Source organism: Hyperolius riggenbachi, chromosome 3 (genome assembly GCF_040937935.1).
Source record: "Hyperolius riggenbachi isolate aHypRig1 chromosome 3, aHypRig1.pri, whole genome shotgun sequence".
Classification (NCBI taxonomy): Eukaryota; Metazoa; Chordata; class Amphibia; order Anura; family Hyperoliidae; genus Hyperolius; species Hyperolius riggenbachi.
The window spans coordinates 342,800,843-342,822,053 of record NC_090648.1 but is presented as its reverse complement, the minus strand read 5'-3'; the positions used below and the strand labels follow the sequence as shown (position 1 = coordinate 342,822,053).

The 21,211-nt window shown below is 42.9% G+C and overlaps 2 protein-coding genes across 5 annotated transcripts in view; one reads left to right on the top strand and one right to left on the bottom strand.

Annotated features, from left to right (window-relative positions):
• Window positions 1-2,511, top strand: part of ANO4 (anoctamin 4) — a 273,834-nt gene extending 271,323 nt beyond the window's left edge. For all 3 annotated transcript variants that reach the window (XM_068272805.1, XM_068272806.1, XM_068272807.1), the window contains one exon: window positions 2,015-2,511. The gene's annotated coding sequence lies outside the window, so the exon portion shown is untranslated. The remainder of the gene's footprint in view (window positions 1-2,014) is intronic.
• A 1,807-nt stretch (window positions 2,512-4,318) lies between these two features.
• LOC137563902 (sodium-coupled monocarboxylate transporter 1-like) overlaps window positions 4,319-21,211 on the bottom strand; it is a 73,418-nt gene continuing 56,525 nt past the window's right edge. For both annotated transcript variants that reach the window (XM_068276971.1, XM_068276973.1), the window contains 7 exons: window positions 20,999-21,108; window positions 19,970-20,037; window positions 15,646-15,732; window positions 10,637-10,857; window positions 7,253-7,356; window positions 6,115-6,203; window positions 4,319-4,452 (listed from right to left, as the gene is read on the bottom strand). In XM_068276971.1, coding sequence (XP_068133072.1) covers window positions 4,351-4,452; window positions 6,115-6,203; window positions 7,253-7,356; window positions 10,637-10,857; window positions 15,646-15,732; window positions 19,970-20,037; window positions 20,999-21,108 — 781 coding nt within the window. In that variant the 3' untranslated portion in view covers window positions 4,319-4,350. The remainder of the gene's footprint in view (window positions 4,453-6,114; window positions 6,204-7,252; window positions 7,357-10,636; window positions 10,858-15,645; window positions 15,733-19,969; window positions 20,038-20,998; window positions 21,109-21,211) is intronic.

Here is a 21,211-nt window from a genome sequence, read left to right as displayed (position 1 = left end):
TATGCACAACACGGAATTAACTATTAGTGCATGGATAAATCTGCCAAATTAAATCATGTTATGCTATTTATTCATTTATATATGTATTCTGACTGTTATTTTTTAATCATTTTTATGAAGTATGTATATGTATGTATATTGAGGAACTCTTCCTGCTGTTTTAGGCACTGTATTGGCCTGAGGAAGCGGGCTCAGACCCGCGAAACGCGTTGCCTCTGCTTAAATAAAAATCTTTTGTAAGTTTACAGAGATTTCGTCATTGAGGTAAGATACCTCATTATTCTTTTTCGTTTTTAAACTGGTTTTAAAAGCTTTTATTCAAATCAGCGCACCTCTTTCCCTTATTGTGCATCTCAGCACCCAACTGCCCTGCTTCCTGCTGTGGCATTTCTTGTGCTGCACTCCCAAAACTCATTACTAATCTTTGATCCAACAATAATTTGAGCCCATTCCTCTAAAAATGAATCAAAACCAAACAACATCTTGTTTGCTGTCAGTCAAGACCAGCCATTTACAGGCACAGATTGTGCAGATGTACCTCAGCTCAAACATTGCAGAAGCTGAAAACCAACTTATCTGTTTATCTAAAAGGCAGTTGTAATGTACATGGCATGACGGCTACTGCACTTGTGGGAGGGGGAAGAGGGGATGGATGCAAACTTATTCTTTCAAGAATTGGGGATTACTAGTTTTTGTTATAAGAAAAGCAACATTAGTTCCACACATTTGAAAATCCTTGTATTACAGACACAACACAATTAGACTCTTGTGTCCCTGCCTTAAAGGACAACTATCAAAGTTAACTAAAATTATAAATGCCACATATAGAGTATTTCTAGTAATTACTGGCAAATAGCAATATAAAGGCTTTTTTTTTCATCGTTTCATTTCTTATGTGAAGAAAATATTAGATTAACAGAGAACAGTTTTCACTGTGGGAATTACTTTGGAGGACTGTATCCAGCACATCCACCATACAGAAACAGTCTTTACTGGCTGTAATCTTGTGACTGGAATGTCTTCAGAACGACAAAGCAGATATATAGCATTAAAATAGTTTGGAAATAACTCATCAGCTTTAGATCTGTGTGTTCCTGTGTCTATCTCTGCTTCACACAGTCAAGATTACAGCCAGGGTGAGCTCATTCTAAATGGTGGGTGTAAGCATCCAAGAACAGGAATAAAGTAAGAGTCCTTCTCTTTAGATCTTTTCTCTGTAGTTGAAAAATCTCTCCGCTGTTTTTATATGATCTGTGCTAAAGCAGTGTGTGTGTGTGTGTGGGCAGGGCAGAAGCAAACAGTAAATAATTCCTATGTGAATAATAATAATAATTCCGATATTTGTATAGCACTTTTCTCCTGTCAGACTAAAAGCGCTTGCGAGGCAGCCGCTCAGTGGGCAGTAGCAGTGTTAGGAAGTCTCGTCCAAGAACTCCTTACTGAATAATTGTTTGCTTACTGAATTAGGACGAGCTGAGATTTTAACCCAGGTCTCCTATGTCAGAGGCAGAGCCCCTAACTCTTACTCCATCCAGCCACTATAATGGCAGGGAAGTGGCACCTATCTACATGGTACAGTTGTGGTATCGACGTTAACTCATGAAGCAGGGACCTGATACACAAGACATTTCCTGCACATAGGCTGTGATAAGAGACTTCTGAAAAGCCTTCTGATGTGACTGGATAATAGCTCTGTAGTTATGTAGGATTTACAGAATGACAGTTTCTTTGATAGTTGTCCTTTAACCCCCTCAGTGAGTCATTTATCTTGGGGAACAAGTATTCAGTGGGATTTGGGAGCAAGCATGCTAGAAGGGAGCCCCAAGCCAGCCTTCAGGGGGTTGCAGCAGCAGGCAGCGTCCCAATCCACCACCGACACTTGGAGGCTACCGGTCACCACACTCCAAGCAAAAGCTTGTGAAATTAGCAGAAATGACAAGCACTCTAAACAACAAGCCATTTCCCTCTCATTTTGCATCAAGTCAGCCAACTAACTGCTTGTTCTCCATTTCAGAGAGCAGCAACCAGTACCACTGCACTATTCCACTTCCTATTGCATGGATGCCAGAAACAAAGCTGTGACAAGAGCTCATTTACTGTGAATACATCTTGCAACAATATGACAATGCTATATTTATAATCACAAGGCCATCATGTAATCCCTGGAAGTTTCCCCCCATGTAGAAAAGGAACGCAGAAGGACACGTTTCCACTTTTTTGTACTTTTTTGTGCACATAGCTTTCTGTCTGTACTCCAGACTTGGGATTATTTCTGCCGCCGTTCTTTGACTCTTAGGAAACCTTTCATCCAATCACAAGACTCGGTACCGCAATCCTGTTTACAGCGCGACTTTTTTTGTACTTCAGATATTTCAGAGGAAACTTTCTATATTATTGTACATCCTATATAAATGTAAATACATGTACATATTTCAAGGGAGCTACTTCATTTGTACATAGCCAAAAATTAATGAAGAGAATGTTCAATTTTGAAACCTTAATATGAGGATTCTTGGGTATAAAGCCACATTTTATGCTTGTATAATGTGATGCAATAAACTGAATTATGCACATGAAATGCTTCCAGTCTCTCATACTTGCATCTGTCTTCCTTACAGGGACAGCATGGAATGATTCTGATGAAAGCTTATATTGCAGGTAGATACAAATAAAAGTCTGGGAAAAAACTCACAAGAGACCCAGACATAAATGTGGTGAAATGGGGGTTTGTACCCCCCGGCACCCCCAGGAATATGGGGCTGGACAGTGGAAGTGACATGAATAAGGGTTTTGCCTCTGTACAGATGGACATGTTAGCTGGGGAGGCGGGGGCATGTTTCCATAACCCCTTCACTGCTCTTTTTATATGTTTTGGGTTTCTCCATTGCCCATCACTGTTAAAGTAAAACTAAAGCCAAACTGAAAAAAGTTATATACTCATCTATATACATGGAGGGCTCTAGATCTCATGAAGCCTTTCTGGTCCTCTCTCCATACCCTTGTTTCACCATAGTCCTCCTGTGGTAGAATAAGCCTTTGGGAGTCCTCACGAAGGCTTTGGAAGTACTTCCAAAAACGAGCTGGTCTATACTGTGCAGAGGCCTGCGGAGGTGCACGTGCTTCCAAAGCCTCCTGAGGACTCCTAAAAGCAGCAAACTTGAAAAGGGACAGCGCTGGAACAAGGACATGGAGAGAAGAGAGGGATATGGGATCCAGACAAAGTAGGTGATTTTGGCGCCGCTGTTGCAGTAATGCATAAGGATAGTTTAGCTTCCAGCAATTGCCCGACCCTGAATTACTTCTCCCTCTGAGCTGCTACGACTCAGAGGGGCAATAGTATATAACGCCTGTCGGGGATTTGCGTGGCAGCAGGGAGAGCTGTCATTCACCTCACCCTGCGCTAGCTCACCTGCAGCCTACTAATACGTACGCGATTCAGAACCTTCCCTCTCCATAGGTGAGTATTTAATATTTTTTTGTTTTCAGGTGGCTTTATTTGCTTTAATAGAAGCAAGTGGAGCTCTGCGAGATGGTATGCAGTATGAGGATTCCGGAGATCAGTGAGTACATACAAATTGTATCTGGCACTGTGAAAGTCTTGATCATTTAGACCTGGTTCACACTCGGAATGCAATTGCCTAGTGATTGCTATTTGTGCAGCAAAATTCTGTGATTTTGGGGGGGCATTTGCTCTTTGTGATTCCCACTCAATAGAACAAGAATCGCAGCACAATCTCCACCAATATGCTGCATGCAGCACGATTTCACTTTATGCAAATCACAAGGGCTGCAGTGAGAACCATAGGGATACATTTGTCACAGCTTTTTGCTGATCAGCGACAATCAGTAAAGCGCTGGAACACTCCCCAAAAGAGCCCAAGTGTGAACCAGCCCTTACAGTGAAAGATTACATAAGCAGATGTTACAACTGTACTACTAGAATGTCATTACCTCTATTTCTCAGTTAAAATTTTAAGCATTGTTGATTAAAACATATTTCCCACAAAAATATACTGTCTCAAGCAGGTTTTTTTTAAATGTCAAAAAAAAAAATTTCCTGTCAGTATATTTTTATATATTTGTCAGTAAAAAGTAAATGTAAATGCTGGCAACACTGTCAGGAACTGATATCCCAGCAGCAGAGACACACAACATAAGTGACGATGGCGTGAAAGAGGTTGTAGGTACTGTGTTCAAGGTGGAGGCGGAGCATACACTGAGGATTGTGGGAGAAATGACTAACGCCCTTAAATTCTGGGTGCGGTTTAAATTATATATGCCCCTCCCAACTATTTTAAAGGAAAACACAAAAGAAACCTTATCTAAAAACATATTTCCTTTATTTTTATTTTATTTGTGAAATGATAAGCTTATGTTGTCCATTGTGTACGCTGGGTTGTCAAGTCCTTGCTCCTTGCTAGCTTTCAAGTCTGTAATTTCAACATTGTCATCCTAAAAAGTGGAAATATTACATATTACACAACAAATAATGTACAGTTTCTGTATTCAAACAGCAATTTAATAGCTGCCAAGGCACATTGGAGTGCTATTCTTCCAAAAAGGAAAGATGGAACGCAGCGCCATGGAACCTTGAAGCCAAAATAAATATCATAATTTTTTTTCAAGCCCGTTTAGATTGCCAAGTAATATATATATATATATATATATATATATATATATATATATATATATATATATATATATATATATATATATGTATATATATATATATATATATATATATATATATATATATATATATATATATATGCATAACAAACTTACACTACTTGTGGTATGCCCACAAACCTTCATGTGCACTGTCAGTGCTAATGTAAAACTACAGTAAGGGACATGCATCCCTACATTAGGAATTGTCTATAGGCAGGTGTTATTTAGGTAGGATGCTGAATGTACTGTGAATGATACTTAAGCCCAAGCTATACTGCTGCACTGATGTGTGGGCCTGCTAAAGGAAGGATGAGTGGCAATAGCTATGGGGGCATGGGATGCACCCTGGCAGAGGAGGTAAGAAAGATGTCAATGCCACCTCCCAGTTGGGAATCAGAGGATGCCAGCAACATAAGAAGGGGGGCCCTGTGATCTGTAATTACATCTCTCAGTACAGATAATGAGCTGGTCTATCTAATATCATATTAACATTATAATACTAACTGCCACATAATACTGCCATGATCAATCAAATTATTCTCTTACACAGTTTTTTTTTTTGCTTAGGAGAAGAAGTGAATTGAATAAGGGCCACAGTGGTGGTCTCCCTGGCCAGCTGATACTTAATGAATTACTTTTTAAAGAGAGCTCGAGGTGGGCTCATAAAAAAACAAAACAAAGTAGGCTACCTGATCTGCAGGGCTGAGCGGATCAGGTAGCCACAAAAACCGCCGCTCCCCGCCGCTCCAGTGGGCTGCAATGGCCCATTTTCACTTGCGTGACCTCTGTGTCACAACGCTGCACTGAGAGACTGTGTGTCTTTCATAGTGTGCATTGGAGTGGCAGGAGGCGCGGCCAGGGGAGAGAGCTGCCCATTGGCAGTTCTGGAAACCCTGTAGGAACGCCCCTGGCGGGCGTTTTAAATGGAATTCCTCTCCCCTGTGTTTACCTCTGAGTTAGCGACAAATCTTGTCACTTGGCAGGGAGTGGTGGTTGGGGGACACAGAGCCATGTCATTAGGCAGAGAACATGGCTCTGTGTCCCATCCTCCCCCCCCCCCCCCCAAAAAAAAATCCACCTCGGGTTCTCTTTAAATTCCTTTCCCTTCACAAACCACAGACTTCCAAAGCTGTAAACTGCAGCATTCTCTCTCAGAAAATTTGGTCTGTAGCCTCTACCCACAGAATTGTAGACAGTATACTCATGCGCCAAAAAGCAGTAGCAAATTATTCATTCACCTGGGCTGCTTCAGTAGGATATGATTTTTTTTTTAGCTGCAGAAGCCTCATTCCACACAAAGTGAGTATCATTTTGGGCAATCTGCTTTTTTAATATATATGATGATATATATTGATCTATGCCTGGAGTGTGGCTTCAAATGTTTGCATGTCAATAGAGTGATTCGTAAAATTAAAATTCAAAAGATAACATGCCATGACTTACTTTTTTAGATTTAAAACAGCAAAGCATGTCAAAGGTACAATCCTGCCTTCCAAAGAGGCACTCGCGGTTTATGTTCTGCTTCAGTCCTCCTGTAAGGATTGTTCACAGATGAGAAATTATGTTTTTAACATTAGTTAATACTATGTAAAGTGTTCATTACATACAACAGTTTTGTTGGGTGCTGTATTTCATCATTGTCAGCATTACTGTAGGGCAGTGGTCTTCAAACTAAGGCCGAATGTGGCCCCCTAAGGCTTTTTTAACGCCCCCCTCACACAAAATGTATTATAGATGCGGTCAGCTACATCTTTAAATATTGGTGGTCCACATATAGAATGAAGCCAGAAAGCAGTATTTTGCTGGTTTCCAATCAAATTCCACATCAGGTGACACTGTTGTCCACTTGGACTGCAGGTTGTCACCTGGGTATGCTTCATTGTCTAGCCCGCAAAGACTTCTACATCATTTTATGTATACTCCGGCCCCCCAGCAGTCTGAAGTATGTTGACCCGGCCCTCGACCCAAAACGCTTGGGGACCCCTGCTGTAGGGCCTCTTTTCCATGAGCAGCTGAAGGTAGTGAATTCACCACCTGTCAGCTGCTCCTGTCCACTGACCACAGCGACCCTCCGACTGAGTTGCATCTGTGCCGAGGCGCAACATGAGATGGTTTTTCATTGCTGGGTAACGCCACCATGTTTCAAACATGACTCGTACGCTCACAACTTGGCTCCTGAAGACTTCCGAAGTTTCCCGCAGCAGGGGATTCAAACTGGAAAGCCAGTTTGAGGCTCTATAGGACCCAGAGCCTTCACTCTCTTTAGGTAAGCATCTAGTTCATTTTTTTTTTTTTTTTTTAATATTCCTATTAGCTGTAAACTACTACTCCGCAAATGTTGGAATGGCAGCTTGCTCTGTTTAGTAAACTGTTCTCAGAATCTGCCAAATATATGAAACTGTAAACAGGATCCAAACATGAAATCAGTTAAACAGCCTGAGATGATTTCTAGTGTGTACAAATGCTGGACACTCTATATTGCCAGACAAAAGATCCTTTTGTCTGAGGCCATCATAGTGTGACCAGAAACGGCTAGATACCAGGAAACGTAATTGAAAACATTTACTATTTCATTACTTACCAGAGCAGAGACTTACAATGAGCCCAACAATGACAGTCACAATAGTTCCCAGAATACTAAAGTATAAATATGACAGTGAGTACCAGTAATCGGCAATTTCTGGCCTAGTTAAACACAAGAGAAGATATGTAAATGTTATTATTTAAGAGGCAATAAACACTGACATAACATTCAGTAAAAACATGTTTTTCTACTTTCTATTACCCATACAGTTATCATATTTGCTTTTGTGCACAAGTATTCTTGTCCATTTACAAATTACAAGTTCCCAAAGTACAGTTTATCTGCACTAAAAGCTGCCATTGTAGTTTATTGCATGGCTGCTGTATTTATATATTATAAAGTATTAAGTGAAAATGTGTCTTTTGCTGGGTACACTTTCGGCTTCTCTTCAGCTGAGACACTGCTAGCAGTTTTTATATTATCTTATCAGCTACTATTATAATCACTTCCTCAAGTTCAGCAATGGCACTAAGCTTCCCACTGAAGAATAAGGTGCTGTGGATATTAAAAAAAAACAACAAAAAAACTGACACCTGGGGCTTCTATCAGCCCCCTGTCGCTGTCATGTCCCATGCCATCCTCCTACAATTCTCCGTTCCCCGCCGCCGCCACCGGTCAATTATTCAACGAATAGTGCGTGCTCCCGCTCGCGTCTCCGGAAGCTTACTGTGCAGATGCAGTACAAGGTTTTCTTGTACTGCGCCTAGGCAGTAAGCTCCCGGAGACGCGAGCAGGAGCGAGCACGCGCGCAGCCGCAGTCTTACTAGAGCAGAACCCCTTTAAGCTTAGGCGCCAGTGGAGGGTTTTTTAAGGTCAGGCAGTGTGTGGGTGGATCGGTTATGGTTAGGCATCGGTAAAGGTTAGGGGTAGGCATTGGGGGTTGGCTAAGGTTAGCCATCAGTAGAGGGAAGGCTCTGTGTGGAAATAGGGTTAGGTTTAGGTACAGTTATTTATCAGCATCATTTACCGATACAATCAGAATCAGCACTGCAAAATAGTAGAATATCAGTAAATGTACTGTTGGTTATAAGTGCAGGTTGTGGGGAAGATTGGGGTATTGCATCTGAAAGGTAACTTATGATCATCTGACTTATAGAGATGGCCTGAACCTTCCGCAAAAGTTCGATTTGCGTGAACTTTCGCAAACTGCAATAGACTTCAATGGGGAGGCGAACTTTGAAAGCTAGAAACATTTATGATGCCCACAAAAGTGATGGAAAAGATGTTTCAAGGGGTCTAACATCTGAGTTTTTGCATGGATGAGTGGGATACATGCCAAAAGTCCCGGCGAAAAATCTGGATTTGACGCAAAGCAGCGTTTTAAGGGCAGAAAGGACAGAAATCACATTGTATGCTAAATTGGAGGCCTAAAGTGCTTTATAACATCTTGCATGTGTATACATCAATCAGGGAGTGTAATTAAAGTACTGCTTCACACTGACACACCAAACTCACTGTGTAACGCACCGCAAACAGCTGTTTGTGTTGTGACGGCCGTGCTGGACTGGTGCGCAACATGGCGAGATTGCAGGCGATAGCGGTTTTCAAGCCCATATGGTCGCCAGGCTGAGGTAGCTCAATGACAGAACAACAGTGACTGTCCAGCTGATCGAATTTGGTCTGTCCACAATGAAGCAACGACCTTATTATCTTTGGTGTGCCACCCCCGAAACATTTATATAGCCGTCAGTTATTGCTTCATTGTGATACGCAAACCTCTTCACTGCGGCAAGGTAACAATCACAAAGGGGAATTGACACATGCACATGCCTTTTGTTGTTGCAGCTGGTATCTTCTACTACGGTGTGTGGCTTTGCTTTTGTGTGATGCTTTACCTCAGGTGGTCATCCCATTGCAGTTTGTGCTTTGTCATCATGTGCCTTCGTAAGGAAGTTGTCCCTACTTGGTCTTTCCACGGCTCAATTTTTGGTGGCAGAGAGTACAGATGGCATTGCTCTCATCTGAGGCAGACACACAAAAAAATGTCCACACCGCTGAGCCCTGGGATGATGGCACTTTGGTGGCGGCGGCCGACTGAGTGTTAAGTGGGGTGCCAGAATCAGAGCAGGAGGAGGAAGATATGTCATGGTTCCGTGCGGAAGCTGAGGAAGATGAGGTGTTCTGTGTTAAATAGTCAACTATGTCCTGACAATCTTGGAAATTGATGGCACGCGCCTTTTGAACACTGTACTTTGGTCCAGGGCCGCACGAAATCATGACAGCATGACCTCGAACAGACTTGCCGGGTGGCCTGCCTCTGCCTGTTTTGCCCATATTGGGGGGGGGGGGGGGGGGATGAAGTGAAAGGTATGCACTGACTTGACTAATACAATGTGCAGTCACACAGGGGCAGTTAACGGGTATGCACGGCGTGGTATATCACACTGCGTACGCTCACGTAGGTAGGTGGGTGCACTGAACAACAGGTAGGTATATGCAGTGATGGGTATTACAAATGTGCACCTGTCACACACACGTACCATGAATGAACAGGTACAGTGACTGGTGGTATTAAATATCACACTGTGTGCGCTCACGTGGGTAGGTGGGTGCACTGAACAACAGGTAGGCAGTGCTGCTGGGTATTACAAATGTGCACCTGTCACACACACGTACCGTGAACAGTTGCAATGACTGGTGGTATTAACAATGCGTGTGCTCACGTAGGTAGGTGGACTAAACAGTGAACAGTTGCAGTGATTGGGATTACAAATGTGCAGCTGCCTGTCACACACACAGGTAGTCACTGAATGTGCTGGGCCTGGCAGTGGCACCGTAGGAATTAAGGGGCCAAAGGCCAGCTGTGACTGACTGGCAGGGCTGTATATAATGCAAGTGGGCCACCCAGAAAAAAAAATAGATCACAAGAACAAGATTAGCTCTCAAAAGAGCTGTTGAGGGGTGCTTTTTTAGCAATAAGAATCAGCAAGGAGCAAGCTAAAAAGCCTACAAGAGCCTAACTAAGCTTTCCCTATGTGAGTCTGCAGCAGCTCTCCCTTCTCTAATTACTGCAGACACATGAGTGAGTCCAATGCCTGACGCTGCCTGCATTTTATAAGGGGGGGAGGGCTTTCGGGAGGGAGTGTAGCCTGACTGGCTACAATGTGCCTGCTGACTGTGATGTAGAGGGTCAAAGTTGACCCAAATGATGTACTATGGGGGCGAATCGAACTTCCAGAAAAGTTTGCGGTTCTCCGCGATCGCAAATCCCGGAAGTTCGGCTGGAACCGTCCGCTGGCAAACCGTTCGGGCCATCTCTATTGACTTACATTATTGTTATACTGTATATTATATCTGTACATGTATTTAACGTAGTAAGCACATTTTTTGCTCTTTCTTAGTAGATGATGAAATATACAGTAAAATGTAAAGCTGACTGACCTTGCACTGCTCTCAGGTAGAAATGTTGTGGAATTAGATAGCATGGTCACAGGCAATGCTGTAGTTCCGTTCCAGTCTGGCCCTTCCGGTATAACTAGATGACATCCTTGGGTTGAAAGTGAAAGTGGTCGACTTCTTTCAGGTAGAGGAGGATAAATCTGGGCTCCAATTCCAACCCAAAGAGATACAGAAAATCCAGAAAGTAGACCAACAACTGCCCCCTGCAGAGCAGTAGATCATGCTTAATTAAATTATTCTATTTCCTAGACAAAAAATATTTCATGTTTACTCTTCAAAGCCACTCTCAAAATCTGGTGAGCAGTGGTGGATTTTGTTGGATGTTAGATATCTTCTACTTTTTTAATGCCATTTTCCACTGCCTCAATTTAGGAATTAATGCAATCCACAAAACACGAGAACAGCAAGAACATAATGTAAATCCTGGCAATTCCATTAGAGTAATCGAATTTAGGCCCAAGTTCAAATGTCTAGCTTTTTGCATTTTTTGAGCCTCTGCACTTGTGTTAAAAGGATAGGAGCACAGAAAAATTGCAGACAAAAAAGCAGTTCTATGCGATTTTCTGTGCATTTCCCATAAAAACGATTTCCTGTTGTTCTGTCACTTTCACTGCCGATACACTATTGTATTCTGTATTGTGTACTTTTGTACACTTAGGCTACTTACACACCAAGACATTGCGTTTTAGGGGACGTTATGGTCGCATAACGTGCCCCTAACGCAACCTATGGTGGTGTTGAAGTTGGACGTCAGATTGAGCTGCGTTATGCAGCTCTCAAAGCAGCCGCTCCAGGTTAGTGATAGGAAGTCCGGATCTTTTTAAGGATTCGGATCATTTGAATCGGATCATTAAAAAGATCCGGATCTTTGAACTGAATCATTTGAATCATTTTACTAGGGAAGCAGACTGGGTGAAATTACTAGCAGGACAGGACTTTCCCTGCACTGTACATTCTGTATGTTCCTGTTTCTTCCAGACAGACATCCACTGTGAACCGAATCTTTCATTGTGATGATCCGGATGATTCGACTCACAAAAAAGATCCGGATCAAATGAACGATTCGTTCATGATCCGGACAACACTACAGTCCTACCAGGAGTCTCTGCAGTGCAGTGAATATTAATTAGCCATGTGGCTGGCTGCGGAGGAGGAGGGGAGACCTCCTCCTCCAACATTACTGAGCATGTGCAAGCAGTCTAACGCTGCTTAGCCCAGTATAACGTACAGCATGCAGCACTTTGTTTAAACGTGCTGCGTTACTATATAACGCAACGTGGGCACTGTGAACAGCACAATTGATTTTACAGTGCTGTGAGTTAGGCTGCGTTACTGGCTGCTGTAACGTGGGACTTTAACGTCCCCTGTGAAACCAGCCTTATAGCAAACCTGAAGCGAAAATTAGATAATGAATTGTATGTATAGTACAGCTAAGAAATAGAACATTAGTAGTAAAGAAAAAAGTCTCATATTGTTTTCCAGTAAAGGAAGCGTTAAAAAAACGTCAGTTATTATTTATGCAAAAGAGCTTCTCTGAGCTCTTTAACCCAACATGGTTTGGATACAGTCCTGTTATTTGAAGCACTTAAACAGCAGACAAAAAGTTAGAGACAGTTTGAGATAAGTTTTTACTGCAGGAGAGTTCAAAGGGTCATTATTTCTGCTTTGTTTTATAGCTTAAAAGACAGAGGGCCATATGCAATTCACTTTTTCACCTGAGTTCTCTCCTAGGAGATAATTTTTCAACTTCTTTTTAAAATAACATTTTAGCATTTTACAAATGAAAAAGTACTAAAAAGTAGATGAAAAGGTACTTGCAAAATTATTTTGAGTATTTTCTTGCTTGCTGGTGGTTTAAAAAGGATTTTATTGACAAGTTTTAAAATATCACCTAGGAGAAAGCGCAGGTGAAAAAGTGAATTGCATATGGGCCAGAGTGTGCATTCTAAACTGCAAATATTACAGAATGATGCAATCTTTCTTTCTTTAAAGAGAACCCGAGGTGGGTTTGAAGAATATTATCTGCATACAGAGGCTGGATCTGCCTATACAGCCCAGCCTCTGTTGCTATCCCAAACCCCCCTAAGGTCCCCCTGCACTCTGTAATCCCTCATAAATCACAGCCACGCTGCTGACAAACAGCTTGTCAGAGCTGGCTGTGTTTATCTCTATAGTGTCAGTCTGCTGTTCTCCCCGCCTCCTGCAGAACTCCAGTCCCCGCCTGCATCCCTTCCCTCCCTGCTGATTGGAGGGAAGGGACGGGGGCAGGGACCGGAGCTATGCAGGAGGCGGGGGAGCAGCTGAGACTGACACTACAGATGTAAACACAGCCGCACAGCATGGCTGTGATTTATGAGGGATTGCAGAGTGCAGGGGGACCTTAGTGGGGTTTGGGATAGCAACAGAGGCTGGGCTGTATAGGCAGATCCAGCCTCTGTATGCAGATAACATTCTTTAAACACACCTCGGGTTCTCTTTAAAAAAAAAAAAAGCTATAGAACTTAAAATAAAAATATGAGACTATCTTCTTTGCTACTTATGTTCTATTGTCATCCATACTACACATACGATTCATTATATATTATACGTTTTTGGGTTTTTTTTGCTTTAAACCTATACAATAAAGGAAAAACTGCTCCTTGCATGCACAAACATAAACATTGCACATAAAAACAGACATTTATAAGCCACAAAAGTGCAAAAAAAAAAAAACCCCGCTATTGGATCACAGGGCAATTAGGATCACATTTTTAGAGTGGACAACAGCCTCAGCAGGGCCGGCCTTTGACCTGAGCGACCTGTGCGATCGCTCAGGGCGCCGGCTTCCAGGGGGCGCTCCTGCCGCCTGGCCGCATGTAGCTGGCTGTGTCCGTTTCGCTCCGCCCCCCCCCCCCCGTGCGGCCACCGTGATGGAGGGGGGAGCCGCGGGGAGAGCAGCCCGTCCTCTCCCTCCCTCCTCTCCGGGCGCTCTCCGTGCTCCCCCCTGCAGAGTGCAGACTGCAGCAGTGAGAACAACTCACCTCCCTGGTTCCGATCGCCGGCGCCTCTCACTTGCCGCTGGTCTCCTCTTGTACATTGTCACTGATGCACAATAAACTTCCTGCTTAACAGGAAGTTTACTGTGTATCAGTGTCAATGTACAAGAGGAGACCAGCGGCAAGTGATACACCGTGAGAGGCGCCGGCGATCGGAACCAGGGAGGTGAGTTGTTCTCTCGCCAGTCTGCAGCAGCATCGGAGGGGGGAGCACGGAGGGTGGCCCTGAGAGGAAGGGAGGGAGAGGTCGGGCTGCCCTCCCCGCGGCTCCCCCTCCAGTATGAGGGGAGGGGAGCACCTACCTACCTACCTAATCTATACTGGGGGCACCTACCTATCTAGCCTGTACTGGGGGGGCAGCTACCTATCTAATCTATACTGGGGGGCAGGCAGCTACCTATCTAATCTATACTGGGGGCACCTACCTATCTAACCTATACTGGGGGGGGGGGGCAGCTACCTATCTAATCTATACTGGGGGCACCTACCTATCTAACCTATAGGGGGGGGGGGCAGCTACCTATCTAATCTATACTGGGGGCACCTACCTATCTAACCTATACTGGGGGGGGGGGGCAGCTACCTATCTAATCTATACTGGGGGCACCTACCTATCTAACCTATACTGGGGGCACCTACCTATCTAACCTATACTGGAGGGGCAGCTACCTATCTAACTTATACTGGGGGCAGCTACCTATCTAACCTATACTGGGGGCACCTACCTATCTAATCTATACTGGGGGCAGCTACCTATCTAACCTATGCTGGGGGCAGCTACCTATCTAACCTATGCTGGGGGCAGCTACTTATCTAATCTATACTGGGGGCAGCTACCTATCTAACCTATACTGGGGCAGCTACCTATCTAACCTATACTGGGGGCAGCTACCTATCTAACCTATACTGGGGGCAGCTACCTATCTATACTATACTGAGGGAACCTACCTATCTAACCTATACTGGAGGGGGGGGGGCAGCTACCTATCTAACCTATACTGGGGGGGGGGGCAGCTACCTATCTAATCTATACTGGGGGGGGCAGCTACCTATCTAATCTATACTGGGGCAGCAGCTACCTATCTAATCTATACTGGGGGCAGCAGCTACCTATCTAATCTATACTGGGGGCAGCAGCTACCTATCTAATCTATACTGGGGGCAGCAGCTACCTATCTAATCTATACTGGGGGCAGCAGCTACCTATCTAATCTATACTGGGGGCAGCTACCTATCTAACCTATACTGGGGGGGGCAGCTACCTATCTAATCTATACTGGGGGCAGCTACCTATCTAACCTTTACTGTAGGCAGATCCCCCCTTTAGTGTATATAGGCTTAGGCTACTAGTCTTACAGTCGCAGATCCCCTTTTAGTGTATTTAGGCAGCAGATCCCCCCCCCCCCATTAGTGTATGTGTGTGGTGCGCTCACACGCGAAGAGGATGAATTTGGGGGGGGGGGCACCAAAATCTGGTTCTGCTCAGGGCGCTGTGAAACCTAAGGCCGGCCCTGAGCCTCAGTCTCAGGTCAGTTTGATATTTGAGTTTTTTGACCATCTGTCTGCCTTTCTCAACTTTTTTACATTTTAATTTGAAGACACAATTTTCCAGATCAAATTTCAGTTGAAGCAAAACTACTGGCAAAAGCTCTTTCAGTGTTGATCTCCTGCATTCAGGGATAAGAGAACAGTTGACAACCCGAAGTTGCGGAGCATCGCAAGGCTTCCACAAGAACCTAAAACCCTTTCAAGCTATTTTTTTAAACAAGAGTTTGTGCTTAGAATATAGAATAGAGTGACTAAATTATTGAAGCAAAGGGACATTTATGACTGCAGTTCAGTGACAAAGCAGGCAAACATAGTAAAGAAAATAGAGATGAAATGCACTTTTCCATTTAGATTAGAAACAGACTTCTAAGAGAGCTTGTGTAATAAAAATCACACTATCGTACTTACTAAAGAATTGGAGTAAGGAAAGAACATTCCAAGAGAAAAAAGTCCAAGAAGCGGACCGCCAACTATGGCAAAGATGGATAGTGCTGCCTAAATATGAACGTGAAAAAAACAGAAAGTTACTCACATAAGTGTACAATAAACTAGGATAAATGGCATTTTTTAAGTGATAAGTTCTAATGATTCACAGCTGTAACTTTTTGTTAGAGGCATACAATGGAAAAAATACTGACATCCTGTTTATGTTAAAAGTACAGTGGACAGTACATTTACTTTTAATGTGCTCTTTAGTGTTTCAAACTACCATACCAATGTTTTAGGACCTGGAAGAGTTCTTTCCTCAGAACATACCAGTGCATAGTGAGTGTGTTCTATAGTAATACAACTCAGAGTGGCATCCAACCCTAATCAATAAGGGGCAGCAAGTGCTAAAAGCCACAGACTGATTGCAGGTACTTAAACAGTGAGTCTATAAATACCTATGGCGATGGCAAAACTGGCAGTTAGTAGCCCAAAGCACAGCACCATGCTTAGTAGACAAGCAACTAATTAGCCTAAAAAGGAGTATTTGTACACAGGAACCATATTTACCCCTTAAAGGTACATCTGTAAAAATGCAAGCAGCTAAGTGCTTAGAAGCTGTATGTTGTCACTCTTTGTCCTAACCATGTCAGCCCTAAGCCTTGAAAAGTTCATCTTCTTTTATGCAACAGTAGATTTCTAGTTTCACTGTGTGTAAACTTGCCTGTCAGCCGGTTGTAGTAAAGTGAATGGGCCCAGGCCTTTGTTTTCACTAACTTTGTTTAGGTATTGTGGGGAGATTGATGATTGGTTTTATTTCATGATACTCATATTAAAATAAAATCCTGCTATTTTATTATACCAGAGCTTCTGAACTTTGGGCTGATACAACAGTCTGGTAAAAACTATTGACCCCTTCTGTGGACTTCAAGGCTGTGATTCGAAGCAGTCATGGGCATAAAGGATACTGAACTATTTTAACAGCTGTGTTTTGTCTTGGTGTCAGGCCATCCCATTGTAAATTTCAGCAATCCTTGATTATACGAGACAGGTCCCTAAATGTTGGTGGCTTTTCCTTTCACTGACAACCTAATCCTATAATTCTAGACAGAGGCGAGGCAAGGTTCATTTTCCAAGCAGGCTTAAGTAACAATTACAAACAAGTATTTCAGAATTAAATTCATTGAAGAGAAAGCATTATTGAAGATCCTGATGCCGTAGAAATTGTCAGTAAATAAAGTTACTTTAAATCATCTTTGCCTAGCACTAAAAGTGTGCAACCTTGTTTATACTTTATATAAGATATTGGTGTCTATATGTGGTACCGCCTGTGATAAGACAGAACTACTGAGCCTCTGCTAGCCTATGAGAATGGGACAACAACTATAAACCGTGATTGAGACTCAACTCAACAAGGCGGTCCTCCTTGCACATGTGCTTTAGCGTTACTCATTCTATGATATCTTACTCCTGATGTCATCAGTAACCTTAGCAGGCATAACACTAACCTCCCCCTCTGGGTTGCATATTCCAGAATAAAGGTGCATGGTTGGGGGAGTTATAGTGCACATGTGGGGGCAGCACTAAATTACACTACACCAACTTCTTCCAGAGCCAGCTCAAGCATTCAGGCTTCCTCGACATCTTCCCTTATATCAGGCTTCCTGTTCAGTACAGCAGGTTTGGTTGTCTTCCTGGCCACGCAGCAACTCTGGCATCACTGAAAGCACATGTACATTTGCTCCGACAGACTCTTTAGATGGCCACGCATCTGTCTTATAAGCGTTAGCAGCTATATGTTAACTGATTAATAAACTGTTATGTGACCAATCACTCACTGTGTTACTATTCAGTCTAGGGGCTGCTGGGACTTGTTGTCTCACCTGATTTGTCCCAGCACCAAAAAAGCCTTCCCCTATCAGTGTATTTTTGCCCATGATAGCATTAGTTGATGTGTGCTAGCTGCTAGGGTGTGATTTCAGAATGCTTTCTTGTTACAACCTTGCTTGACCTGTTGACCACATTTTGGATTGCTGCCTGTACTGACCTCTGCTTATTTTTTTACTATGCTTTTGCCTGACCCTTGGTTTATCTGCATGACTGTTTAACCTACTTTGGATGACCCCTGGCTTTTTCCTGACCTTGAATTCACCTGACCTCTTAATCGATAGTCATCTGACGTTGTGTGTATGACATTGGCTTGTTGGACTCTCTCTCATGCTCTATGAATTTGTACTGTGCTTTCCTCCCAGTTTTGCTGTTGTCGACTCGGACTGTTTGACCACCCCTTCCTGCCTCTATCCTGCCTAGTGTGGTTCTGGTAATTCTATTTTTACACCATCAGTTCCTATTCCTTGCACAGTTAAGGCCTGAGTGTAACTGAAAGCAGGGATAATGCATAAAGTCTCCCAAGACTTTCATGCCACATAGAGTGACGAATGTGGTGTAACTGAAAAGAAGTCAGAAGATCTGCCAAATCTAACAAACTGTAGTTTTAATTGAAAATACCACTGTCCTTTATGTAAAATATAATTTACACAAACACTTCTTGGCATATAACTCTGGTGTAAATTGAGAACTCCCAATGTGTGGAATTTGTATACTGGTAAGGGGACCAGTATATGGTGAGTTCCTACTCTATGGAATCACTGGTGTGTACATATCAATAATTAGCAATGATTTACAAACTGGTATAGCGAGTCCTCATCAGGCCTGCTGAGCTGAAAACTAGGGAAGTTTGATGATCTCTCCTGTAGAATGCCCTGCTGGTTGCAGCTGAACTGCAGAAAGAAAAGAAATGACTGGGTCTCCACCTGGATAGCTGCAATTGTAGCAATTTAATTAAACCATGAACCTTTCTCAAGTGTTACTGCAACCAGGCAGTTCTGATTTCTTGGCAAGCATTTGTTTGTATAGCTTTGGTAGCATTCGGAATAAAGGTCCGTACACACGCCGGACTGGAGGCAACGACGGGTCCGTCGTCACCTCCCGCTGGGTGGGCGTTCCAGCGACAGTCCGGCATTTGTACAGTCTGTCTGCAGACTAATACGGCTGTTTCTGAGCGATCCGCCCGGCGGATCGCTCAGAAACAGCCGTATCAGTCCGCCGACAGACTGTACACACGCCGGACTGTCGCTGGAACGCCCACCCAGCGGGAGGGGACGACGGACCCGTCGTTGCCTCCAGTCCGGCGTGTGTACGGACCTTAAGTGTCATTGTCATTTGTAATCAATCTCCAGTTCAGAGCAGCTCAGGATACTGTCATGACTATATCTATGGCTTGTTGCAGCTGAGCTGCAGCCATACAGTGCTGAATTCCATGCATGCATGTTACTGCAAAATGTTGCATGCATTTGTAATGAGAGTCCTATCCATCTGCAGTCAGCCTGCAGCCTCCAATCAGAGTAACACAGGATTGAATCATTACCATTCAGCTGTGTTGGAATTTGCATGCCTGCTTTCATTGGGTGATGTCCATATAAAAGCCTCTTCCTGCATTGACACTTGGGCCGTCACAGCTTCAGCTTTGCCATAGCTGTTTGCTGGGTCTCGTGTCTCAATTGTGATTTTCTTAGGCTTTCTTCCACTTCCTTGTGGACGATTGCTGTTCCTACGTGGGTTAACAGCAAAGTCCTTCCAGTCCTGCTAGCTCGGACATAGCCTTCACTTAGTTATGCTCCTTCTTGTTCTGTCTTGTTTGTGTGAAGGTTTGCCATCACTTGGGTAGCAATTAGATTGGCAAACACTCCTTCCTGTCTTTTTGTCTATCCTTGTCTTATTCAGTGTGGTGGACAGCAGAAGCTCAGAGCTGCGGTCGCTCTGAGCAACCACTGTGTTTTATTTATTGTGGTGGTTATCGGAAGCTTAGAGCTGCAGTCGCTCTGAGCAATCTTGCTCCATGTCTCTAGTCTACTACTCCTGCTGAGATCTGTGTAGTCTCCTCCACAAGTGCACTATTACCTGATATTACCCAGCCACATTTGTCTTGTTTAGTGGGCTCTGGTAGTACTCCTGTCTTCCCAGCCTCAGTCTCTATACCTTGCGCAATAAGACCTGGGTGTAACTGTAGTCAGGTAGACGCGACTAGTCTCCTGTTCAAGCGGGGGGGGGGGCGCCACATAGGGCGAAGACTGTGGCGTTAGACTGGGGTATAGAGGCTGAAGGAAGACGAGAGATCTGCCATGCCTTACAGGAACTTTGTAATTTGTATTAAATGAAAACTGGTATTTGAAAAGCTTATTTTTATATAAAACATCTCCTGTTTACACAGTTATTACTTATATCTTTAGCAAAAATCTTTTCTTACCTGAATCACACTTCCCATGAATGAAGCAACTGCGGACATTGCTATACACAATATCCCATAAAAAGCACCTGAAGAAAACAATGGAATATACATGGTCAGAGAAGTGTGTAGTCCCATACTACTGCAACATATAAGGTTATTTACAACACAACCCACTATAGCTTAATTTTCCTGAACACAATGTATTATATAGCTGGCAAACTATGTTCATTGTATTCATGAAACAGAAAAATCAACAAGGTTTCTTTATGGATGACAATTCTCTATCCGACTTAAATCCCGGAAATAGGCATAATGATATACAGTTGCAAAACAGTCAAAAAAATTGTACAGCAGTGATAACTTTGACAATGTGAGAAAGCTGTCATTTATTTCACTGGTAACAGGAAAGCTATACCACTAAATAGTTACACTACAGTTACAGGTGAAAAGTGGTGGACTGAATCATTCCCTATGTATTAAATTACACTGCAAAGTGTATCCATACGTTTGAGGGTTGGTTCACACATAAACTTGTACATTTCTGGTCCAGTCTGGTCAGTTTTCTATCAGTTACCTGACTGCACCGGAAATGTACACCTTTTATGTGTGAACACACCCTATAGAAACACATAGAAAACTGTTACAAAATTGACAGGACTGGACCAAAAATGTACACCTTTTATGATATATTTTACACACCCCAAGTCCATAAATCTGCTACAGTTTATGCAAATGTTATGCAAATTTGAGCAGCCTTAAAAAAATGTAGCAGCATTTCAATAGTCCAGTTCCAAGTTGCATACATCTGCATGAAATTAACATAAAAATTGTATCAATTTAGAATTATTAGCATCTTATTGACCATACTTAATGTTTATTGTGTGTTGCCACTCCAAGCCTAACTAATTAGACTGGCTAATGGTTAATGTAATTTTTTTAGGTTTAGGTTTGCCTAGGAATGCATAACCCTAAAAACTTATACGTTTAAACCTACGCATAAATTCCACTTCCAGAAATTGCGAACAAATACCTGATGTTAACACTTACACATTCCTTTTGAGATCCAAGAAAGTTTTCTTTCAGATAGATTTGTGTATGGTCTTATAAGGTCCTCCACAGTGACTGCCGCCAGTGCATTGATGCTGGATGATACTGTGCTAATGATAATAACAGTGTGTAAATAATATTAAAACAGATAAACTTATGTTATGTTAAAAGCCAATATAATGTATAATTTTTTGAGCATTGTAAAAAAAAATG